Source organism: Palaemon carinicauda, chromosome 18, assembly GCF_036898095.1.
Source record: "Palaemon carinicauda isolate YSFRI2023 chromosome 18, ASM3689809v2, whole genome shotgun sequence".
Lineage (NCBI taxonomy): Eukaryota > Metazoa > Arthropoda > Malacostraca > Decapoda > Palaemonidae > Palaemon > Palaemon carinicauda.
In genome coordinates this window covers 25,976,356-26,003,801 of record NC_090742.1, presented here as the reverse complement: position 1 = coordinate 26,003,801, position 27,446 = coordinate 25,976,356, and the positions used below count along the sequence as shown (strand labels likewise).

Sequence of the window (27,446 nt, the reverse complement as noted above, 5' to 3'; positions counted from 1 at the left end):
TTTAATAGCGATGAGCTTCAAAAGCTCTCGATTTATTTTAACTTTTTTTTTTTAAATTTAAGAAGTCTAGTGAGTCTTCTAATAAAGGAAGTAATTCTGAACTACGTTCCCTATTTCAAACCATAACCTGACTTCTCATGTTAGGTCTAGAGGTTCTAGTGTTCCACTCAGTAAGGGGTCTGATGCTAAATCCTTGCCTTCCCCCAAGCCTAGCCACCTATTAGACAACTAGATTGTGAGGCAGAAGACTGAGTTAGTAGCCAGGATCCTATTATCCCTCCACTCGATAAAGTGAGCGCTCTAAAGCAACCTCGTATTTCACATGTGGATGGAGTTGCATATTGTATGATATCCTTAGCAGAAAATGTATCTGTTAAAAGTTTTGGCAAAAGCTAATCATTTTTATCAGGTTTTGATGGGAATTTGCTTGCAAGCTTGCAACTAGATCATCATGGGTTAACTTTTTATGGGGTACATGTGGTGCTAGTACTGTACCTAAACTGCCAAATTGAATCCTTTGAAAACAAATGTGCAGCAGATCCCGTACAACGACGAAAACGTACAGGAAAACCAAAGTAATGTCTCAGATCACCTTTCTAAGCAGGAAAATGAGAAAGAAGAAAACACAGGAAGACCCCCAACTCTTAAGAGGTACACATAATCCCTCGCCACATCGACACACACTTATCGTGCCCTCAGTACATCGAGGATTTATAAATGTATGTACTGTATATCTACATCTGTAACTTCCTTATTTTGCAGATAAGTTTTATATCTTATCAAATTTTAATCATTTATTTTTTAAATAGTCATTTTTTGAGACTAAAAATTAATAAAATATCTAAATTACAGTATTAAATAAAACTACAGAAATTAAGTTCGGTAACAAGAAAGCAATGCACTGTATACAGGTTTGTCAGGAAGTACATGTGTACAGTAGAATCCCACATCTGTATTGAAAACAAAACTCAGGAAGCGCAAACAGAAGAGTAGCCTAACTTACCCATATAATTTCATATGAGGCACGCTATTGGCCCATACAAGTGAGAAGACCAATAAGAGCAAGCTTAGCTGTATTCTAGCTGCTGATTGGCTACTATACCACTTGATCACTTTCAAGCAAACTAGAGCATTCTTTATCCCACACTATCCAGTTTGTTTCTACCCATATGTACATAAGAAAAATTTGAATTTTCTGCTTTGAGACTTTTTCTTTTTTAGATAAAGTTGTGAATTGCTTTTAGCCAGAAAGCTTCTGGCAATGAACAAAAGCATCAAAGGAAGATGCTCACTATAGCAGAGATGATGAAACTCCTTGCCCTGCTCAAAGAAGGGAAAAGCTATGCAGACGTGGGCCACTATTATAGTACCAACAAATCTACCGTTCACTACATGAAGGATGAACAGAATTTAAGGACAATGGCAAATGCCCTTTCTAACAAGACAACAAAAAGAATGGTAACCTCCTGCAATAATGCCATCGTAAGGAGAGAGTCAGCACTGACCCTTAAGATAAGCGACTGTAGAAAGAGGAACATTACACTGCATACCAACACAATACTCAAAGGCCAGGCAGCTTTATGGATAGCGGAGACGACGACCCAGAACCAGGACCATCTATGGCATCTCCCACCAAACATAGAGAATTTAATGTAAGCAACAACTGATTTGAAAAATTTCAAAGAAGGTTTAACCTTAAGTGTGTCCCTGCATGGGGCAGCTTCCTCTGCTGACAAACCAGTCACTGATGAGTATGTGAAGATGTTCCAGACTATCACTGAAGAAGAGAGTTATTTGTGTATAGAAGTTTTCAATGTGGATGAGGCTGACCTCTTCTGAAAACATATGTAATCGCAGACTTTCATTATAAAGGAGGATGCCACAACCCTTTGAATCAAGGCCTACAAATATTGCCTTACACTTATGTGTGGAAATGCTACATACTTTTTGATAAAGCCAATGTTTATTTATAAATCCAAAAACCACAGGGCCCTGAATCTGACATCAGATTGGTTTCACATCAAGTGCTTCATCCCTGAAGTCGAGCTCTATCTTGGCAATACAAAAACCTTGATTTTAAAATGCCTTTTCCAATGGACAATTCTGGAGGCCAATCAATCAACATGTTTTATGAGGGCGTAGGCTACAGATAGAATTCTTACCACCGAACACAACAAAGCTGATTCAGCCCAGTTATCAAGGCCTTATTTGCACAATCTAGGACCTTGATAAGCAAAACTCCCTACAATATCTGGTTGACTCAATGGATGCAAATGATAACTTCTCCCTGAAGGAGTGCTGGCATAGGTGCACCATTGTAACATCTCAAAAATATCCAGAAGGTCATAAAGGAGATGAAGAAAGAAACACTATGCTTACTGGAAGAAATTGAGGCCAGAAATGGTCAATGACTATAAAGGAATCTCTCTCACTGAAATCTTACACTCGGCAATAACTAAGGCAATGAGGTTGGCGAAATTGCTTGGAGAAGATGGCTTCACAGATATGACTACCAACAACATAAATGACCTGATTGACACCCACTCAGATCTGTTGACGGATTACGGTCTGACGGAGATTACGAAGTCCCTCAATTGAGGATGAAGAAAAGAAGCATGGAGATCTTGAGAAAGAAGAAGAAGAGCATGAAGATTCTGGGGAAGAAGAGGAGCATGAAGATTCTGAGGAAGAAGAGGAGCATGAAGCTCCTGAGGAAGAAGAAGAGCATGAAGCTCCTGAGGAAGAAGAAGAGCATGAAGATCCTGAGGAAGACGAGGAAGGTGGCTTAACGCTAAACACCTTTCAACTCTACCAAAAACAGCAAAAGAACTTCAGACAATGGAAAAAGATTGGGACATACAGATGATTGATGTGTTGCAGTTCAGAAATGCAATTGACGGAGCCATGGAAGTTTATAACAATATCCTTTTGCAAAGGAAAAGGAAGCGTCAACAATTGTCGATCACTATGTTCCTCACCTGCAAAAACAAATAAAGATGACAAGGGCATTATTCCGTCAGTGGAAACAGCAGTTACTTTGCTAAAGGAAGAGGACATCACATATATTGTACCACCTGACAAAGCGCTTGCTGTGAAGTGGTGCTTTTCTAAGATTAGTAATGATCTTCTTTGATGTACAATAGATTTACCTCATCATATAAAAAAATTTTCTTCAGTACTCTACAGCTAATCATTACCATTAATCAAGTTAATGTATCTTCAGTGGTGTGTGTTCCAGTTTTAATCTTTTCTTTTATGTATATGGTGGTTTTGTGTGTTGGCAGGGTTATAAGCTTGAAAGTCATAATCATCGTCATCATCTCCTACACCTATGAGTTATTGGGTCCTTTGACTAGCCAGACAATACTACATTGGATCCCTCTCTCTAGTTATGGTTCATTTTTTCTTTGCCTACATATACACCAAATAGTTTGGCGTATTCTTTCCACAGTCTCCTATTTCCTCATACACCTGACAACACTGAGATTACCAAACAATTCTTGTTCACCCAAGGGGTTAACTATGGCAATGTAGTTGTTCGATGACTATTTTCCTCTTGGCTAAGGAAGGAGAGATTATTTAGATGTGGTAAGCAACTCTTCTAGGAGAAGGACACTCCAAAATCAAACCATTATTCCATAGTCTTGGGTAGGGCTATAGGCTCTTCCTCTGTCTTGGGTTAGAGTTCTCTTGCTTAAGGGTATACTTGGGCACACTATTCTATTTCATTCATCTTCCTTTTGTTTGTTTGAAACTTTTATAGTTTACATATGAAAGCTCTATTTCAATGTTACTGTTCTCAAAATATTTCACTTGATTGTCCACTACTTATCTATTACTTTATTTATTTACTTGTTTCCTTTCCTGACTGGGCTATTTTCCCTGTTGGAGTCCTTGGGCTTATAGCATTCTACCTTTCCAACTAGTGTTGTAGCCTACCCAAATTCTGCTTCATCCTAGCTGGCAACTCGAGCCGAACCACAGTCTTGTCGCTGATTGGCTGTTGGTTCAGGCATCCTCGCCGATCACTGTTCACCGTTGAAGCAAAACGTTGCATTTGTCCACAGTACATGATATTCATTTATGCTTAATACCTCACTTAGTTTGCATAATATCTACCTGGTTCTTTGGTCACACAGATTAAGGTAAATGATGAGCATTACCTTGAAAAAAATATCCGCGTCTTAAAAAAAATACGAAAAAATACAAGTTAAAGTGAAAAGAGAGCTGAAAAAAAATTAATACAACTTGTTTTATATGCTGTTTCTTACCTACAAATGTTATGCAAGTGTAAATCAAAATGAGTGGATTTTGTTGAAAAAATCCTCTTGAATGGCATGAACCTAAAAGGATAATGCAAGGAAGGAAAATAAAGGTGAAATATTTGGTTTTATACCGTGATATAGTTGTGAAAATTTTGTTGACATTCCATCGATGTTGCAGGCTTCCTGCCCACATACGTTTACATAAAAAACCCTCCAAGTTAGTGAGATAGTTACTGTATATAAAACTCAATGCAAGAGTCAGCTTTTAGAATCCAACATTCCACTTACCTCAGTGGGAGTGTTCACAATACCTGATTCATAGGAATCAAACTAATAAGGTATTTTTGGACATATTAAGAGTTGAAATTGGATATCAATTTCATATCGGCAATGCTCATTATGCATGTTCATTATGCATGTTGCTTATGATTTTTTATAATTCTGACCATCCTTTACGTTCAGATCTTCCCGAACAGTTCCATACTATTCGTAATACTAGGTATGCAGTTAATATGCAGTTAATTCTAATAGTCGGGCCTTCTCCATCATGAGGCTCAATACTACACAGTACTCAAGATGTTTTATTCCAGCTGTGACCAAGTTGTGGAATGATCTTCCTAATCGGGTAGTTGAATCAGTAGAACTTCAAAAGTTCAAACTCACAGCAAATGTTTTTATGCTGAACAGGCTTACATTAAGTCCTGGGGGGAGAGTGACTGTTCCCCGCACGCTAGTTTTGGGGTGTCTGAATGTGCTTGGATGTAGTACAATAGAAAGCAAAAGATGTGGGATTGGAAGTATCTTTAGGAATAGAAGGATGGATATATTGGCTTTGTGTGAGACAAAGATAAAAGGGAAGGATCAAGTGATGTTTGGTGAAGTGACTGGTAGAGTGTCTGGGATTGAAAGGGGAAGAGCAAGAGAGGGTATGGCTTTACTGCTGAGTGAATGGATGACAGGTAAAGTAGTGGAATGAAAGGAGATATCATTTAGGTTAATGTCCGTAAGGGTAGGGAACGTCGGGCTTTTGTTAGCGCATATGGGCCACGTTGTGAGAAAATGGAAGAGCGGAATGAGTTTTGGAATGAATTAACTAGGTGTGTAGAAGGACTGGGTAGAAGGAATTATGTAGTTTTCATGGGTGACTTAAATGCTCGAGTGGTAGAAGGTGTCATTGGAAAGTATGGCATACCAGGTGAAAATGAGAATGGTGAGACTGGTAAATGTGTGTTGAGCAAGAGATGGTGATAAGTTCTAGCTTTTTCAAAAAGAAAGATAAAAACAAGTATATAGTACATGGATAAGAGTGGCAAATGGAAGAGAGGTAGAAAGGGCTTTAATGGATTGTGTGTTGAGAACTAAAAGAATGTTTGGAAGATTGAAAGGCGTGCACATGTTTAGGGGTATGGCTAACAGTATGTCTGATCCTTTTTTGGTGGAAGGAAAATTAGCTGTAGCAAAAGTGTGGGGGAATAGAGAGGGGTGATGTAAAAGGGAGCTAGTGAGGGTTGAAGAGTTATAAACCGGAGGTGAAAAGTGAATATCAAGAAAGGTTGAAAATGGCATACGACAGAGTGAAATTAAGAGAAACTGGTAACTTAGAGGAGTGGAAGTCAGTGAAAGAAAATTTCATTGGGATTGCAAGTGATGGGTGCGGCACGAAGTTTGATAGAGGCAGCATGAGGAAAGGCAGTGAATTCTGGAATGAAGGAGTAAAGGTAAAAGGGGAAGAGAAAAAGAGGGCATTTGAAGAATGGCTCCAGAGTAATAGTGTACAGAAGTATAAAATATATAAAGAAAAAAATGTGGAAGTAAAGGTAAGGTAACTGAGGCTAAGAGTGCGGCTGACCTAAGGTGGGGTCAGGGATTGGGTCAGTCATATGAAGAGAATAAAAAGTAGTTTTGGAAAGAAGTGAATAAAGGAAGGAAGGCTGATTCAAGAATTGAAGAGACAGTGAAAGATGGAAATGGAAGGTTGTTAAAAGGAAAGGAGGAAAAGAAAAGGTGGGCAGAATATTTTTAAAGTTTACTGAATGTTCTGGATAATGGGGAGGCAGATACAATTGCTGTTGCAGGTGTTGAGGTGCCAGTAATGGGGGATGAGAATGAGAGAGAGTTTACAAGAGAGAAAGTGAGGAGAGCACTGGATGAAATGAGAGTAGGAAAAGCCCCTGGTATGGATGGTGTGAGAGCTGAGATATTGAAGGAAGGGGGTGTGACTGTACTTGAATGGTTGGTGAGATTGTTTAATATGTGTTTTTTTATCAATGGTACCAGTAGATTGGGTTTGTGCATGTATTGTACCACTAAAGAAGGATAAGGGAAATGTGCATGAATGTTGTAATTCAAGGGGTGTTAGTTTGTTTAGTGTGGTTGGAAAAGTGTATGGTAGAGTACTGATTAATAGGATTAAGGATAAAACAGACAATGCAATCTTAGAAGTACTGGGTGGTTTTAGGAGAGGTAGGGGATGTATGAATCAGATTTTTAGTTAGGCAGATATGTGAGAAATATTTAGCAAAAGGTAAGGTGGTGTATGTTGCGTTTATGGATCTGGAGAAAGCGTATGATAGAGTTGATAGGGAAGCAATGTGGAATGTGATGAGGTTATATGGAGTTGGTGGAAGGTTCTTGCAAGTAGCGAAAAGTTTTTACTAAGGTAGTAAAGAGTGTGTTAGGATAGGAAATGAAGTGAGTGATTGGTTTCCGGTAAGAGTGGGGCTGAGATAAGGATGTGTAATGTTGCCATGGTTGTTAAACTTGTATGTTGATGGAGTCGTGAGAGAGATGAATGCTCGGGTGCTTGGATGAGGATTGAAAATGAGACGAGAATGATCATGAATGGGAGGTAAATCAGTTGTTGTTTCAGATAATACTGTACTGGTTGCAGATTAGGAAAAGAAGCTTAGCCGATTAGCGACAGAATTTGGAAGGGTATGTGAGAGAAGGAAGATGAGAGTTAATGTGGGCAAGAGTAAAGTTATGAGATGTACGAGAAGGGAAGGTAGTGCAAGGCTGAATGTCATGTTGAATGAAGAGTTACTTGAGGAGGTTGATCAGTTTAAATACTTGGGGTCTGTTGTTGCAGCAAATGGTAGAGTGGAAGCAGATGTACATCAGAGAGTGAATGAAGGATGCAAAGTGTTGTTGGGGGCAGTGAAGGGAGTGGTGAAGAATAGAGGGTTGGGCATGAGTGTAAAGAGGGTACTGTATCAGAAAGTGATTGCACCAATTGTGATGTATGGATTGGGGTTGTGGGGAATGAAAGCAACGGAGAGACAGAAATATAATGTTTGAGATGAAGTTTCTGAAGAGTATGGCTGGTGTATCTTGAGTACATAGGGTTAGGAAAGAAGTAGTGAGGGTGAGAACAGGTGTAAGAAATGATTTAGCAGCTAGAGTGGATATGAATGTGTTGAGGTGGTTTGGCCATGTTCAGAGAATGGAAAATGGCTGTCTGCTGAAGAAGGTGATGAATGCAAGAGTTGATGGGAGAAGTACAAGAGGAAGGCCAGGGTTTGGGTGGATGGATGGAGTGAAGACAGTTCTGGGCGATAGGAGGATAAATGTGAGAGGAGCAAGAGAGCATGCTAGAAATAGGAATGAATGGCGAGCGATTGTGACACAGTTCCGTAGGCACTGCTGCTTCTTCTGGTCACCTTGGATGAACACGGAGGTAGCAGCAGTAGGGGATTCAGCATTATAAAGCTTCATCTGTGGTGGATAACAATGGGGGGTGGGCTGTGGCATCCTAGCAGTGCAAGCTGAACTCGGTTGAGTCCCTCGTTAGGCTGGGAGGAGCGTAGAGGAAAGATCCTCTTTTTTTTTTTATTTGTTTGATGTCGGCTACCCGCCAATATTGGGGGAAGTGCCTTGGTATATGGATGGATATCAAATATGTTATCATGTTCTTAATGTTTTTAAAATATTTTATCTTAACTTTTCATTACTTTTTATATCGTTTATCTATTTTCTTGTTTCTTTTCCTCAAGGGGTTATTTTTCCCTGTTGGAGCCCTTGGGCTTATACAGAAGCATCTTGCTTTTCCAACTAGGGTTGTAGCTTAGCTAGTAATAATGATAATAATAATAAATATGGATTTGTTTTATTAGTTTTAATTATTTTTAATTACTTCTCTTGCTTATTTATTTCCTTATTTCTTTTCCTCACTATGCTATTTTCCCTGTTGGAACCTTCGGGCTTATAGCATCCTGCTTTTCCAACTAGTGTTGTAGCTTAGCAAGTAATACTAATAAATAATACAAAAATGAGCTCCCTCTGCACAACTGCTCTCTTAAGAAATTTATTATATGTAATTTCTCTTGATCCACTTTGACAAAAAATCTTCATAAATGTTAAGGAGATTTTGCCTCTAAAATTTACAAAAGACCCACTTTGATCAGGCAAGGCAATAGCTTTCCGGTTAACCTTCAAATCCATCCAAAAATTGTGTTTTGCTCTCCGAATTTTTTTTTTTTTACTAGTTGGGGTAGCACTAGCTTTCCGGTTAACCTTCAAATCCATCCAAAAATTGTGTTTTGCTCTCCGAATTTTTTTTTTTTTACTAGTTGGGGTAGCACTAGCTTTCCGGTTAACCTTCAAATCCATCCAAAAATTATGTTTTGCTCTCCGAAAAAATTTTTTTTTTACTAGTTGGGGTAGCACTAGCTTTCCGGTTAACCTTCAAATCCATCCAAAAATTGTGTTTTGCTCTCCGAAAAAAATTTTTTTTTACTAGTTGGGGTAGCACTAGCTTTCCGGTTAACCTTCAAATCCATCCAAAAATTGTGTTTTGCTCTCCGAAAAAAATTTTTTTTTACTAGTTGGGGTAGCACTAGCTTTCCGGTTAACCTTCAAATCCATCCAAAAATTGTGTTTTGCTCTCCGAAAAAATTTTTTTTTTACTAGTTGGGGTAGCACTAGCTTTCCGGTTAACCTTCAAATCCATCCAAAAATTGTGTTTTGCTCTCCAAATTTTTTTTTTTACTAGTTGGGGTAGCACTAGCTTTCCGGTTAACCTTCAAATCCATCCAAAAATTGTGTTTTGCTCTCCGAATTTTTTTTTTTACTAGTTGGGGTATTTACCTCTATAATGGAATATTAAAGAGTCCGAACATCAACCATCAGGAATTTTATACTGGAACTCTTGGTTTTGTAGCCTTCAAGAATTAGATCTGGATATCATAATGTCCGATGGGACAAAAAGAAATTTCCTCCTCACAAAAAATGTTCATCTCGTCACTCTCAGAGGAAGCATAAGATTTCATGGGTCAATGGTCTGTATTTACTAAAGCAAAACTTTTTTAAAAACTTCTATTGCTGATCAATATATTGTTACAGGTAAAAGGAAATTTCTCATCACTGATACGGCACGTAATTCTGAAAGGTTTTGTCTAAATTAGCATTAGAATATTTTGGTGTATGGAAGCATAAAAATGAGGGATTGTAACATCAATCAGCAACAATATGATAATAATTACACAGTGATAATTTATTGGATTAACCCAAGATAGATTCATGTATATATTTGTAATTATCCAAACCTATGAAATTTTTAACTTCAACATTAAAGTATACAAAAAATACATAAGTGTGGAAATATAGTTTGTTCAAAAGTACATAAAGATAGTGAAATTAAATCCCTTTAAAGCTAGACAACAATAATTTAAAAGTGAACATAAAGAGAACATCCAAAATAATCCTGATTAAAAGTTAGAATGCGAACAAAGACACCGAAATTAGTTAATTATGAAACAATAAAAAAATTAACATATCATACTTTAAGTCAGATATTAACAGAGCTCATAAAATGAAGCATTCAATGTTAATCGATTACATTTACATGTATTTATATGTGCAATAGCTATCTATCAATTCTAAGTGATCTCTAGGCAAACACATAAGAGGTCTACGTTCTTCTCTATAAAGCAAATTTCCATGCCAAAGCTTACCTTCTCATGGGAAGAATTAAAAGGAGAACTTACAAAACTGGTGACTTCACTTTTTTTATAATAATCAAGAAGAATATTGGTGCTACAAAGCCATTTGTTGTACTCAACAAACAAATTACTGTAACTAGATGCTGCACTGTCTAGCTAATTATAAAAAATAAATGCTTGCTAATTCCCCTAAAGCTTAATGGCAGTAAAAAATGTATGAATGTCTGGATCAAAAACCAAATGGTAATTCCTAGCTAGTAAATTCTAAAGACTATTTAGTACATTCGCTGTGACTCCTTAAAAACAGGCTAACCAAACTTAAACCCTAATGAAATTGTATTCATGATTCACACACACGGCACGATTCATCAATTTTTATCCTTCTTAGAGCAAACAGTACTTTCAAAATTTTCCCCACAAAAATCTTTAATTTGCATTATAGTTTATCTTTAAAAACATTAATTTCCCAATCTAAAGATAATTTCATTTCCAAGTACTCATTTCCTTGTATAATTAAAAGTGAAAGCTTTAAAAATTCAATTCTCTCAGCACTTTTTTCATGTTTCCCGAGTTATGAAATTTTAATCAAACAACTCATTAAAGAATAAGACCTCAAAAAATGTCTTATGGGTAAATACTTCTATGATCTGGTTCAGAAACACTTGGATAAAATCAGCAGCATATCACTAATCATTAAATGTAATTAAAAAAAATAAATAACAATAGATATGATGAAGGACATCCACTGAAAAAAAATTTATGATCTTTCTCCTTTATAATGTCTCATTTTGAAAAGAACCTGGCAATGCTAGATACTCACAATCTGAGCATGTGATTCTTTGTCACTAAGTATTTGTCAAAAAAGAAGAGAGGACTCATTGTTAAGAGCATATTAAAAAACAACAATTAAACAGGATTCTGGCTAGAGTAGGATTGACAATTGGTATTGGCATGCATAGCAATAACCCGAGGGAGTGAAACAAGGTGTGTAAATGTCTGATCATTGATCAAACATAAAACAATTCTTATCTGAAGTCTAACATACGAGTGATCCGACACTTTACATATAACTGGTATAACATCACATGTCCAGCATAAGCCTTTCGATAAATGACTTTATCAATTATTGAGAAGTCATGACTTTAGAGTTACTACACAATCATTTTGAAACCAGTAAACAATTGCATGTAAACTATTTACCTAATTCATGACCATTTCTTTCATAACTTTGACATAGAAGACAATTGAACTATTTAATAAAATAATGGAAAACATACTGTATATTCTATTACACAGCATTGGAGGCCTACAGGAAGAATTAAATTAGATTGGGTTTCTAATAACTTTAATGGCACATTGAAGCAAAAGGATGAAAGTATATTGGGTACATCAGGAATACCCAAATCTCTCCTTGGTTTTTCAGGCTAACAATTACCCTTATTTGCAGTGCTAAATTCTTAGATTTATCAACTCAAGTTTGAAGACAGAAGAAGCAGAATACGGTAGCTTGAAATGAAAGTTTTCATATGGATACTTCAGACTCTTATCTTTAGGTTACAAATGCCTTCTTCATAGCATAGGTTGCAAATGCCTTCTTCATCAGTGTTAAGAGCAGCACAAGATTTATCTCAACTTAGCACTTTAAACAAAATATTAATTTTCCTTTGCTTTTCTTTAATATCTTTAATCATTTTCAATTTAAATGTTCCTCTAGCTTACAAGAGGTCTAGATTTTGGCCTCGCTCCTGGTTGTTTCCATACTTGATTTTGCCACGCCTTCTCTCCAAGAGCCAATGTCGCTCCAGCTCAAGTTCCAGCACTATAATTTTGCTAGAAAACAATTTGACCTTAATGCCTAGTGTTATTGAAGAGCCTCGTCAAAAATTTATTACTTGATTAATGGCTGTTTTCAATTGATGCTTGCTGCACCTCTTCCAACAACTTTGCTTACTGCCTTCATATCTGTTCCTGCTGCTCCTGTTACCATTGATACAGACAACCAATCTAATCACTTCCTCTTCCACTAATCCACCTAAGATAAACTTTGCTATTTATCTTTTCGGGTCCTACAACTGCTAAAATTCCACCTGCTATGATCAAACCCCTAGATACCGCTAGGATTATTTGGTATGCTTCCTGTTAAGGTAGCAGTTACTTTACCCATTTCTGCACATTAAGTTCCTATTTTTCTCCGTGTTTCCTGCTACACATGGAGCACCTGGTTTGCTTGCTGTTACTGGGTAATCACTTCACCTGTTTTTGTACTCTCAGCTTCTGTTTTGCCTGTTGCACTTCTGGCAACAGCTCCATCAGACCTTGGACAACACATATGTACTGCCTGCTGTCTGTGCTGGGCTTATTGTTCTGGTAGGGTGATGCTTCATTTGTTCCTACACATACAGCTTTTGGACTATGACTGAACCTTGTTCTGGTGTATAAGGCTTATGTATGATCTGGCACTCCAATGGGGAATGTTAAATCTGTTACTATGTGTATAGTTTCTGTAGTCTATGTTTTGTTTATAGTACTGTTTTTTCTTATTGGCAGCTGTTTTTTCAGCTCCAGATGTCAAGAACAGTTATTTTGAGTTCCCATAAAATGCAGTGAAGAAGGCACATTTACAGACTTTACCGAGACAAGGCTGTTATGGTTTCTTTATATTTAGTTGGCCTTATGCCAGCACAGGCACAACACACTTTAAAGAAGTGTATTGGAGAAGATTTTTCAAGCTTCTTCAAGGGACTGTTACCATAAAAAGGAATTTCATTCCAGTAACTCCATCTTAAAATCTTCCTGTAATAATTTTTTGTTTCCCTCTCACTTTCCCCTTCCACTAATTCGGTCTTCTTTTACAACTGATTATAGAATCAAGCATCAATCATTAAAAAATGATCTGAACGAACTACATAGAATAGTTTTTAAGTGGAGGTGAGAGCCCAATAATAAGACTTGTTACAAACAACTACTGCTGTTGGTGGCTGCCTAAACTTTAGACTGTGATAAAGCTGCTACCACTTGGCCCTGCTGCTTCCTCCGGTGCCTTAGATGACCGCGGAGGTAGCAGCAGTAGGGGACTCAGCAGTATGAAGCTTCATCTGTGGTGGAAATGTGGGAGGTTGGGCTGTGGCACCCTAGCAGTACCAACTGAACTCGGCCGAGTCCCTGGTTAGGCTGGAGGAACGTAGAGAGTAGAGGTCCCCTTTTTTTGTCTTGTTTCTTGTTGTTGTCGGCTACCCCCCAAAATTGGGGGAAGTGCCTTTGGTATATGTATGTATGTATGTACTTGGTTTTGTAGCAGACTTAGGACTAAAGACTGCATCACACCTATTAACTCAGCGACAGTACCTCAGATGGCGAGACTAATCTTTTGAATGAAGTGCCACTTGGTCAAATCACCATGTCTCAACATGCTTGGCATTACTGGAATATTCAATAAATGAAAACTCGGCACTGTATGTTTTCCTATGAAATGTGATTATATTTCCACTGAACAGTTTCTATTTAGTATGGTTCAAGTATTAGAATGAAACTCTTAAATGTAAAAAATTCTGCATGTTGCTGTAATTCTTTACAGTAGAGATTGTATCATAATCCTTCATAAGGCTTTGTGTTTGTCTTTATAAAACATTTTATTTTCTAAAAATAAGTACAATGAAGAAATACTTATAAATAATGTTGCACTCTTTGAAAATATTATCGTACATACCTCATGACATATATCTCTGGTATCTTGAGTAATTTTTGTTAAAAAAGACTTACATTCAACACATTTTTATCAGGAGAAAGGCATTTATTTGAAGATCTACTGAATAATAGTGCACTGTGTAGTGCAGCATATGCGTGTATAAGCTTCAAAGTGTAAAGCGTCTCTTTCATTCTTAGCCTTTAGTAACCCCATCACTGTTCCAAAATCAACTGAAGTTAATTTATAACAATGGATCAGTCAAGAAACCATTTAACTTTTATAAAAATGAATCTATTTTACATACAAACATTAGTAATGATAAAGTGCCCACATTCAAATCCCCTCTTACACCCTAGTTTAAGACCATTTCAGTGAAAGATAAAAGATTAATACAGTCTCTCATAACATAAAATATGTTTGAATTAAGAAATTAAGACAGTTTAAAAACTACTAGTCCTTTTAACATACGAGTAATTGAGTGAAGCAGTCAAATAAATTGAAGGAAGGAAGAAACCTGAAAGATAGCAATCCTCAGGCCAAGATGACATCATTCAATAAGAGGATAGGTTAACCTAGATTTATTATAATGTTATCCCACTAGAAGCAGGATAGATTATATTCAGATTGAATGTTATGCCTTGCTAGCTGGGTAAGTCTTACATGGATGCAGTTAAACTAGCAAGAAATCTAACGTCTAACTATCTAAACAATAAAAAAAGGCCCAGAGAAGGTAATCCTTGTGACTAATGCTCCAAGGAATTAAACGAATCTGTCCATGTTCATTAAAATTTTACAAAAGACAGTTTTGAGTTCCTCCTACCAAAAACAAAATGGATCAAAGCTCAGCTTCACTCCAGAATATCTTGCGATTAAACAACAATTGTTCCTACTTGCAATCTCACAAAAATTTGAGTAAAGTTTATGCATTCCAATAACTTATGGTTGTTTTAAGAATTCCTCTTAATTTGTAAAACACTTTGGTGACTTAGGTTCACAGCCAAGAGTATCGCATGCCCTGAATACCTTGAAATGCCATGTGCTGCTTCATGTTGATATCACAATTGATGAAAATACTAAATATTCAACTGTTATATGAAATTATACAAATTAATTTGCTTCAGTTGCCAAAAAATTTTCAAACCTTTCCTGCTTTTCAAGTATAACTAATTTGACAGTCATAACAATCTATAACTAAAATGATTTCTCTGAATATTCAAATGCCCCTTTCATAATTTTTATCTAAAAACATAGAATCATTTCATAACGTCTATTCAAGTACGTATGTAATAGCACAAAGAATTTTCCCCAACAGAATTAAAATAAACCAAAAATAAGTTACTCTGTAAAATATACTGTATGTGCAAAGATAATGACAATGAAGTGACTTTGCAAATGAGGCTGGCTATAATCTGAGTCTAGAACAAAAGAGTCCTAAAAATTATAGTCTTAATTTAACCAAGTGATCTTTCAAAACTGGCTACATTTTTCACCAAATACGTAACCTACTAACATGTTTTCCATGAAGCAAAATTTAAAAAAGTACTAGTTCTTGTCAGGATTAATACAAGAAAGAATAAAAACTCCTTGAACAACATAATGATTACAATAGCCATAATAAAAACCTGCAATACTTATACCAAGTGAAAGGGAAGGAGTGCAAGTTTAGAAACAAGACTACATAGTGCATAATCAACAAAGGATATTTTAATCAGCCTAAAATATTTTATAAAGATTGACTGCTGGTGCAAGATATGCAATGTGACAGAGAGAAAGGTACCAATTCGAATTGGTGATGAATCTGAGAAAGGGCTGAAAGATTGGGGTCACTGTGGGTGGGCGGGGCGTATCATTTACCTGGGAGCCGGGCAGAGATCCCCCCGAGAGCCGTCGGTCATTCATGTACTGGTACATATGGGAAGGAGACATGCCAGCCGGGGCCTATTAAAACACCAACACCGTAAGAAATTCCCAAGAAATGATGCCACATCTCCCAAGGAATAATATTTTTAATTGCTAACAGAAAAGGTTCATAGTTCACAGGGTGAGAGTGCTTCTAGAGATGAAGATTGCCCATCTCAAGTACCATACATACTTCCACACATACACATACATTCACACAAACATTGGAGCAATTGTTATTTTATATTACAATATCCCGCAATTATAAGCAAGCTGTGTTGATGAATTGCTCAAAGTGCAAGAAGAAAGTAATACATAAAAAGTCATTCCTCATTATTGAACAGTTCCCTTTAATAACTAACTGAACTAGAAACCCTTATCACTGACTGATTCTTCAGTTAAGTCACACTCAAAGGCTGGCTTCCAACTCCTACATTTCATCGCCACATTATGATATAATGACCAATCTTCACAATATTAAATTGACTGAACCACTTGGGTCACTCTTTGGAAAAATAAAATGACTGGAAAGTGCAGCAAAAGTATATGCGTAACTTGTGAATGTGACTCAATCACTGAAACCTATGCTCATATCATATAATACAAAATGCTTCTAAAATACAAATGGTAAATCAGTAATAATTCATAACCTTTTACATACCCTAGAGATTCTTTCTTGATTAAGATTACTTTAAAGCCATAACCATTTAGCTGACATAGCTTTTAAAATGGGGGAAAAAGAAGTGCTTATATAAGAAGTTTTTCCATGCACAAAAAGGGGATCTAAATACAGTACTTGATTGGCTCACTGCTGAACACTGATCTCATCACTTCAAGACCTCAAGCATAGTAATATGAACCATACTTGAAGAAAAATTACAGGGAGTATTTTTGAGAGCATTTTAATTAGACAGTCATCATGGAAAAGATTTAATTGCATGAGCACACCTCTGGGTTATGGAGAGCAAGCAAAGGCTAATCATATTTTCTTAATAATAGAAGACTAACTTTAATCAAAAGTTATTTTGAATGAATATAACAAAATTCTAGTGTACAACAAAATTGAAAAATAAAACTTCTCAGCCTTTGGTCACTTCCCTCAGGGAACTGCAGCATGCTGTTTTTCTTCTTTTTGGTTTTCTTTCTTTGATCATGTGCATTTTTAACAACTGCAGCAGGTGCTGATGGAAATCATGTGCTTAGGGCCAAAACAAAGGTGAAAAATACTACCCATATATTACATATACAGTACTCTTAAGATACATGATATGGTATATCTCTCATTTAAAAAAAAAACATGCAAAAATACTATCATCTAAGACTGAATATGCATCAAAGCACCACTATACTGCAGGGCAGAGATGCACAGTAAGAGAAGTAATGAGATTGCCTTATCTAAAGAACTACTGTATCTCCATTTTCATTATTAACATAACACTCATCCCAACATCCAAGACAAGGTACAGCCATCACATAATTACTTCAAAGACGGGGGAAGTTTTAGAAAACAGGCAAATCCTACTTCATTAAGTACTTTCAATACATGTGAGGAAATTTTCCCAATCTCATTTCTTCTGAATCAAATTCATTTCTAAATAAAATGATTTTGACTGATAAATAAGCTCACCGTATGGTATTTTTGTAAGTAGTCACGCGATGGTGAATGGTGGGACTTGGGAGTAGATCGACCGGAGATGGGAGGTGAGGGGCGCTCCAGCGATCGACCACGCAGCATCATATGCTCGACGCTTCCAACCCTGGATTCCAGTTCTTCAGCTCGAGCCTCTGTTGTTTGCTTTTCTTCTTGAATTAACCTGTAATATATAGAAGAATTAGCTTTCTTCTCAAAGGCACTCCCTTTCAAAAAGAATATTTGCAGGAAAAGAAAGGGAAAACAGATCATACGATAATGCATTTATCTTCTCAAAGACGTCCAGAAGCGAATGGAAATCTACAAGAAGCTAATAATTTGCGAACATATCAAGCTCACACATATCACCACTTTTTTGGAAAAAAAAAGAAAAGAAAAGGAAATTAAAGTATATGAAAAAATTACTCTAATATTGAAAGTGTGACTGACTGATGCACCTGCTTTGTTGTTCTGGCAGGGTTTCCCACGAAGCGGGGGGAAGGGGTGAGATCATACCCCAATAAGCCTCAGTCCCCCCCAGAGAACTTCTTGTCCCCCCCATAAGGTCGCTGCATGAGAGGAAGACCAAATGATAAAACCACAGTGCAAACAAGAATAAAAAAGAAATTAAACACCAAGCATTTAATGTTTAACATAAGAGAGAAATGTTGCCAAAATCTGGAGATCAGGTAATCAAGCCAATCAAAAAGTTGCATAAGTGATGACAAAAAAGAAAGACAATGCATAATGCAGAACTGTTTCAGTGCAACATTTTATCAAACCAATTTAAACCAATCTTCATCAAATGTGATATTTCCATGCATGGAATTCATATCCCTTTTTTACTATCTACAGCAAGAAACCCTGCCATTCGTCTCAGACAATTACTTAAATTGCAGTATTTCTCAGCACTTGTAAGTGCATTGGACTGGCATACCATGGTGAACTTATATATTGCAAATTTCTATTATTAAATGAAATTAACAAACAGCCAGCTTCTTTAAATCTTATATAATGCAAAAAAAAAAAAGACAGGTACATACTACGTAACCCTAATATAATTTATATAGCAACAGAAGGAATAACATTATGCTACATAAAAATATACAATGCATCAAAATAAAAAAGCCAGACTTTAAATGTACTTATAGGTTGGTCCTGATATTAGCTTGATCAACACACATTTTAACTGGAATGTATAATTACATGATGAGATGTGTAAATGACAATAATTAAAAACATTCTACTTCTGCTAACAAGAACATCATTTAAAACATTAATGAAAACTGCCTAATGGCATTTATATTTACATTTCTTTGAAAATTAACTTAATGATCAAAGCCTAAAGGTTATGGAACTTGAGCAATTAAAAAAAGATCAATTTTTCAGCAAAAGTTAATTTATGATTTTGCCCAGAAATCATTTAAATACAGATATATCTCAGAAGCTTATTTACTTCTGACAAGTATATAAACACAATCCAAGATATTTGGCCATTGTGGAATTCATTAAAGGTTAAAAAATAAACCCACAGAATAGCTGTGTGTTAAGCTATAAGCTTATACTATTTGCAATAAGCACATAATAGGATGCAAATAACAAGTACACAAGAAATAGGTCACCAACATTTATTCCAAAAAGCTGACTTTTGAAAATTTTCCACTTTTTCTATACTTATTCAAATTTCAACTGTGACTTCATCTCTTTAAACAATGTGGGACAATACATAATTTACATTTACAACACACATCAGAGCACAAGTGGCTGTAAATTCAATAGGTAAAAGAAAGAGGTTATGAACAAAATACTGCCGCAACAAAATACAAGAGAATATCATGTTTTGAACTGAAATTCAGAGATATATGGGACTAAACTTTCATTTTCAAAGTAAAATGGCTACTCTCAAATACACTTGGAAATAAATAAAAAATGTACACCAAATTAACAGCTAAACCAAACATTCAAGAATTAGTTTTTCAAAGTGAGAGCAATGAAATCAAACAAAAATTATTATATTTTGAAATGTTTGCTCTCTACAGAAACTAAGGATTAATTAGAAAAAGAGAAAGTATCCTTTTTTAAATCATATATGAGTAGTCTTCATATAATTAAAAGACTACCTGTATTGAAATTGCCAGAACAATACACAGATATCCAGTTTCTATCTAAACTTTTTTATATTTTTGTTGCCGTCATCACCAGGAAAAGTATTCTATAACCAAAGATGTTTTTCATACAACCTATGATCTTAAGATGACCACTTTCGATGGTGCAATCCTGGTTGCACCAACTTGTTCCTATCAAAAGAGCGTACCCCACCTCTGCGGCAGTTCTAATTACGTCAGAATTGTTGTCCCTCCAAAAGAATAGATAAAGATAGAAAATTTAGTAAAAAGAGGAGTAAAGAATCAGCATGACAACTCAAATGGCATAACATTAATGGTTGAAGAAATCGGCCTCATAAAGAAAATGTCCAAATAGTTGTAAACAGATTTTGGAGACAAGTCTAATAAAGAGGGTTGTAAAAATAGAATCGTTGAAGAGATAATATGTATCAGTAATGGCCTTGTCAAGTCTACATTAACCCACTATAGAAGAACACCAAAGAGACAACCTCTTATATTGCTAAATATGTCATGAACAATCTTCCTATTATTACAGGTAATGCAGATGAAAATTATTAAGTTGTTATAAAGGAATAGTGCTAGAGTACCCAATTCATTAAAACAAGCAATAAACTCTCTCTTTATCTTAAGATGAGTGTGGAACATATGGAGAAACTGGGCCCCCTACACAACTAAAGGAAACATTAAGTCTGAAAAAAATCCAAAAACCACTAATGCTGAAGTCAAGAGTAAAACAATGAGAATCATCTGGATGCACAAAGATGTACAAAATTTTAATAGAACCTTCTTGAAAAGGCCAAGGGGCAGAGAGCCATACACCTCCAAGCTGTCCGCAACTTCCCAACTGCATATACAAATGTGCAAATAGAGGATATGGGCAATGAAAAAATTTGTTGTAAGAAAAAAGAAAGTAAAGAAAAATTAGAAAAAAAGGCTCACTGATGAAAAAAAACTGTCAAAACTGAGAGAGAGAGAGAGAGAGAGAGAGAGAGAGAGAGAGAGAGAGAGAGAGAGAGAGAGAGAGAGAGAGAGAGAGAGAGAGTAGTATATACCCACAAGAATGTGTATTATGTACCCACTGTTCAATAACAGTGAGAAGTTTTTCCTCTTTTCAATACACTAACTACATAGCAGACTTTGAATATAAAATTGGAAAAAATATTCTAACAAATTTAATAAAACAAATTTTAAATTCAAACAATTCTTTATAAAGTAGAAAAGACACCTTGTGCTTGTCTCCTGCTTGGAAAATTTACTGGTTTCTAATTAACATTATAGAGCACTCAAAAGATATTACACTTCAGGTCATACCAAACTTTAGGAGAATATACAATTCATAACTCAAATCCAGTTAGTTGTATCAACTTAAACTTTTAGGGAACTAGCATATAAGCTTTTATTAGATATCATTGGCGAATGTTAGATTGTTATAAAAAATACTTTAATCAGACTATGGAGCTAAAACTCTTTACTCTCAAAGGGCTGGATATAAGGAATAGGAATAATTAAGTTTTAATTTAATTAAATCATTACAAACATGTTATAAATAAATAAACACTGTATTGATGATCCATCAAATTTCTTTATGGGTTTCTGACCAAACCTTTCCTCGCATAGTACTGATGGCAAAATAAATTACCCAATTTTATTAAATCTACAGCACTGGTGAATATCTTTTAAAACAAGGTGTAACTTATATGGGGTCTTCCTAATGACCAAAATTAACAATGTGTTGTCAAGACAACTACCTTGTAGAAATCCCTATGTTTACCTACTTTAGAATACTGTTAAAGGTAATATGAAGTGATTTTTGGTCTCAAAACCTTTCATTTTCATAATGAGTTCTTTGTTTATCAAAGAAAATTGTAGCTATGGTTTATCAAGATCTTATAAATTTATGTAAGTACCTAATATCTTTATGTAATTGAGTGCTCTTCTTGCAGAATTGACATTTCTGATGATGCTCTATAGCCGTTACGTACCTTCTTTTATTACAGCTGGTTTAAAAATACCTTGAGCTTGCTATGTTCACCATTCTCCTCATGAGTTTTATATAATGCAATTACCGATAAGCAAGATGCTAAACACTAATTTACCAGCAGCATAATTTTGCCTAAGTTATCAACTATTGTACATATAATTTCTACTAAAAATATAAATATGTTCTCAATGGCATAACTCTTTCAAATAATGATTTCACTAATTAAGTTATAGCATCCAATGATAAAGTGAATTAGCATCAAAACTAAAACTAGACTTTGAACTATCTCTGGAATTCCTTTCCAGAAACTTTTCAACATTTTAACTACTGTATCTCCAATTTTATGTATGCAATCGGATAGTAACTTTACAAGAAATTAAATAATAATGAACAATACATCTTTAATAAGTTCTAGCAATGGGAAACCTAGAAATCTCTGAAAATATCTTACTAAGTGATATTAAAAGCAAAGAAAAAAATCAAACCATAACCATCATGTTCACACGATCTCTATGAAATATTTATTTTCTACACAATATAAAAAATATTAAAAAAAAGATAAACCTGAAATTCATTCCTAGGAACCTAAAATACTTCATGCAAATTTTATGATCAAACATTCCAAACTAAGATGTTTTCAACACCATTAAATATTTTCTTTTACTGTACAGATATCTTTTGAAAGCCACACCAAAACTGACAAAACCTAACAACAGCATTAAACGTACCAGAATTTTTAAAGAAATAATCTAAGAAACTGGCTAAATTCTTTGGATAAAAACAGGATGAAATAAAACAAACTCATCTATGTACAAAAGTTCTAAAAAAAATTGTTTGTTAAGAACTGCCAAACATGCCATAAATCTTAAACTGTTCCCTTTGTTATATTTTTTTTGGTCATCTTATTGGCCTGTCTCAGCTGCCTTTGTTACAAAAAATAATTTAAAATAATTTTGTAGTTGTTTTTCACCAGCCGAAGAACAGTCCTTTGTTGTCCCTTCCTCAGTTGACTGAGATTTGTGGACTTGTAAATATATATATATGAGAGAGAGAGAGAGAGAGAGAGAGAGAGAGAGAGAGAGAGAGAGAGAGAGAGAGAGAGAGAGAGAGAGAGAGAGAGAGAAAATGCAAGTTAGTGAGAAAGTTGCTGTAAATAAAACTCAATGCAAGAGTCAGTTTTTAGAATCCAACATTCGACTTACCTCAGCGGGAGTCTTCTCAATACTTGATTCAGAGACGGAATCAAACTAATAAGGTATTTTTGGACATATTGAGAGTTGAAATTGGATATCAATTTCTTATTGGCAATGCTCGAGTTGTCTGCTAAAACCTTTGGCAGCTAGGAAATTCTAAAGATTAAGGGGCCCACCACACATGAATTTTCAGAGGACAGTAGCTGCCACTGTCACGTGATGAGAATTGAAACGCATGTGTTTCCATGAATCCCCGCACACTACAAAATTTTTTACTCGCGTGTGGGCATCCATAAAAAACCACGTGTTTCACTTCTCGCCACGAAACAGTGACAGCCTCCCATCCACTAAAAATTGGCACGTATGCAGGGCATTACGAGCTCTGCTCCTATGTCCTAGTAACCTTCTTACTTACAGGCAGGTTTTTAGACTCTTGGTTTTGAACCCAAGTCCATCAGGGGTTTGAGAGTTGATGCAAATAGTTGCCTTTCAGTTACTACCTAATGTTTTCTGCTTTCAGTTACTACTAAGATTTTTATCTTTTCAGTTGCAGTAACATTAAATATTTCTTGTTAAGGAGTAAATTAATAATCAAAAGTTAAACCCTAAGCTAACCAACTCTTCAAAATAATACATAAATTCTGTCATCAACGGTATTTTTACAAGCACTTTAAAATAATGCTGAGCATCAGAAACATAGCAAGAATTTCTTTTCAATGCCAAGATAGAAATTATAAAGCCAAACTTTTCACAGTTCTTTCATCAAATAATTTTTCATATTTCTTGAAGAGAAAATTGCCCACATGCAATGTGAGTTTAAATCATTAAGTAAATTACTTTGATTGGAAGAAAAACTCAAAATATTGTAAATAGGCTCTAAAATTCAAGTACACTTCACAGAATTATTTAGCTTACATGTCATGGTTATGACTTCTTCATAAATTACCTCATCGAATAAAGAAAATAATGCTAATCTAACATATAACCAAACCTTTCAGGTCTTAAAAGTTTGAAGAAAGGCAATGGTGGTAAATTTCATTGATAAACCAAACACCAATTAACTTGAAAATAAATTGTCTTAAGAATATATACAGTATTTTGTTATTGTCTACATAATTCTGCACTACCAACGATCTCTATATTGATATTATCGACAGAAAGAAATTGTAATGTAGTATGCAGCAAATATTAAACTCAATTTCACGACTTGAAAAACTTGGGAGTTTGTCATGTTTATCAAGTTTCAAAAGTTTCATTACCCATGAATTTGTTAACCCTTTTACCCCCAAAGGACGTACTGGTACATTTCACAAAACTCATCCCTTTACCCCCATGGACGTACCAGTACGTCCTTGAAAAAATCTGCTATTTAAAATTTTTTTTTGCATATTTTGATAATTTTTTGAGAAACTTCAGGCATTTTCCAAGAGAATGAGACCAACCTGACCTCTCTAGGACAAAAATTAAGGCAGTTAGAGCAATTTCAAAAATATATACTGCAAAATGTGCTTGAAAAAAAATAACCCCTGGGGGTTAAGGGTTGGAAATTTCCAAATAGCCTGGGGGTAAAAGGGATAACGGAACCCATCAATAATTATTAAAAAAAAAAGAAAATCATAAAATTATCTATCATAATAATAATATAACCAGAATATTGGACAGCATTCTTGATTCTCATGGAACTTGGTAAACATATTTATCTGCTGTCAAGTTAGTTATGAGTTGTAAAATATAGCTCCAAAGTCTGTAAACTTCAATACAGGTAAATTTCAACACAATTTCATAGAGCTGGTTATTTAAATTAGAGAAAAACAGAAAACAAGAAATACATAGTGCCACTTTACAGATATCTTTTGTATATTCAAGAGTTGTAATTGGCATATTTCATTTACTAAGAAACTCTGTATTACAAGGTCATTTATAAATGCCTTGGAAGACTATCATTCACTTTTAAGACTGAAAAATTATGCAATTTGATATTTGAATAATGTTCACCAACTTTAAGATACTTGAACTATTCATATTATGTGACAATTCATTACTATAGATAATATTCCGGAATGATAATATTATGGGGCTTTTCATTAATAAGGGAATTAATAAACTAATAATACTGTGTATAATTCACTTTTAAGACTGAAAAATTACGCAATATAGTATTTGAATAATTTTCACCAACTTTAAGATACTTGAACTATTCATATTATGTGACAATTCATTACTATAGATAATAATATTCCGGAATGATAATATTATGGGGCTTTTCATTAATAAGGGTATTAATAAACTAATAATACTGTGCGTTGATGACAAAGAGTACCAACTGCCCCATTTCTTGAAAGGGGTGTTGGGAACTTAACCTCAGTGGAAATTGATAAAACGAAAAACTGCAAAAAGAAATGAATAAAAAAACAAATAAATAAAAGAAGAAACATATATCAATAGCTACACAGTCTGAGTAAGGAACATATAAATAAATGATCCTGTCACAGTCCTAAAGATCAAACATACCTTCAGTTATCCAAAGGTCACCGAGACTTATCATCAATTTGAGAATTTTGGTGAAGCCGACAAAAGGTGCTAATAAAAGTGTTCCAAAACAGAAACTATAAAAAAGGCACTTTGCTAGCAAAAGAACTTGAAATAATCAGTGAAACATACTGAACAATTAAGCAGAGTGAGAGACCAAAGGCAAGATTGCTGTGGCAGATAAAAATAACTACATTCACATTTTAACATCAACCCCACAAGATTTGCACTATCCCCATCTAAACGGCAGGAAGGCTTTTCTACTGTTACTAACCTTATTTCATTATTAATTGCATCTAATTGTTCTTGAAGCATCAGTGCTAGTGTCTGAGCATCTGTGTGGTGAGATGGAGAAAGCATATCCATGTGGGAAAAAATGGATTCAGCATCTTCGGCTTCTCCATCTGAGAGATCGGCTCCTTCGCCACCACTAAATGACTGAGGAATGTGACTCCCACCCAATTCCCAGCCAGCTCCTGGCTGGAAATTCAAAATATGACATGAATGGATGTGTGAAACTTGGGCCATATGGCAAAGAACTGGGGGAGGGAAAGCTATTGGATTTTAAATAATAATATTAACAAGAATTCACAGAGATCAGCACACAGTCATGCATAGAACCATGCACATAATTCACCCACATTCATACATTTAAAATTATAAAGGGCTTAAATATTGTTAAACATATGTCTTTAAAAAAGCTAAATGAGGCTCATGTACACACTATGTAAATAAAGGGCAAGTTTTTGGGTTACAATGGTTTTTGGCTTACAACATTCCATGGATGAAATGTTGCAAACATAAAGGAACTGTATTTTTCTTTAACCATCTCGTTTTATCCTTAAATGTCTTCCATATGTTCTTTTAGTCCTTGTTATGTTTCATTTCATAAAGTGTGTTTCTGTTCTACTATGGATATCAGAGACTGTGCATGCTTGCTTTTTTTAGAATAAATTTGTAACAAATACTCGTATCAGTATGATTTTTCACTGCAGTGTTTTACACACACTGTGAGAATTTATCACAATATCATGAATACTAATTGTAATTGTAAAGGATATAGACACTTGTCCCTGTACCAGGAGGCACAGACTGGATTTGCCAGACATGGAAATGAACACAACTTGCGACGTAATGTCTTCATATGAAAAGTTCCACCTACCCTCTCCTGCCTCCTCCATTCCAAAATAAGTAAATAATTGTAAATAACGTATTTATCACGGTATAATATAACCTTTAGATGAGATGAGGTGAAACACTAAGGCAAAATTTAATTAATTTACCTCATATCTGTAGTACAAGATGACTGCTGTATTACCTAACCATTTGTATATTGGCTAGTTTTTATTATGTAGAGGAGTTATTACAATGTTTTTTTTTCTACTTATTATATCCTTAGAAATTAAAAAATTTCAAAATAAAGCCAATTCAATATTACATTTTTCTCATTTATTACACTAAAAGAGGATTTTATTTTATTTTATATTTTCCAACACCACTTACTGTACAACAAACAAACGAATACATTTATACATCCAGGTGAAACTATTAATACCAATACTTTTAGGTAAATGTATGAAAACTGTTATTTATTATTATGACGGTTAGAATATGTATGCAAATTATGTTAAGAAGGCCTTTTATTCATGTGTGCACAACCTCCAAAGCTGTAGTTTGAATCAGCTGACTTTGTTTACAGTTTTTCAGCTTGGCTCGCATATGTAATTTCCCAACTCATTCAAAACATCTTATAATAAATATTGGACAAATACCAATGTTATAGACTACCAAAGTTTTCATACATTTTACTAGAAGCTATTCAAGTTATTAGTTATTAACCATGTTTGTAAATGCGTTCGTTCATTGTGTTTGGTGAAGAAACATTAATAACGCAATAGTTGGGCCTTGTATGTAGGAAAAACATGATATAGAAATGGATTGATTTCGTTCATCTAAGGATACAATAAGTAAAACATTATTTACAATAACATTTTCTTTACATATATTAAGAAAACTTGAGAGCGGTAGCTAGAAATCAAACGACATAATCACCTGAGTGTATTTACATTTTCTCAAATGGGCTTGTGTGGAAAAAATTTGATTTCACTGACATAGAATTATTTCTCAAATAGGCTTTCCATCACGGATACTGCATACAACAATGATAAATTAGGTAGAACTTGTATATATACAGTAAAT

The 27,446-nt window shown here is 35.0% G+C and overlaps 1 protein-coding gene across 2 annotated transcripts in view; it reads right to left on the bottom strand.

Moving 5' to 3' along the window:
* The window catches only part of LOC137657725 (liprin-alpha-1-like), a 142,746-nt gene that overhangs the window by 59,299 nt on the left and 56,001 nt on the right, over nt 1-27,446 (bottom strand). For both annotated transcript variants that reach the window (XM_068392170.1, XM_068392171.1), the window contains exons 12-15: nt 25,522-25,727; nt 17,877-17,987; nt 17,416-17,602; nt 15,744-15,827 (exon numbers count right to left, since the gene is read on the bottom strand). In XM_068392170.1, coding sequence (XP_068248271.1) covers nt 15,744-15,827; nt 17,416-17,602; nt 17,877-17,987; nt 25,522-25,727 — 588 coding nt within the window. The remainder of the gene's footprint in view (nt 1-15,743; nt 15,828-17,415; nt 17,603-17,876; nt 17,988-25,521; nt 25,728-27,446) is intronic.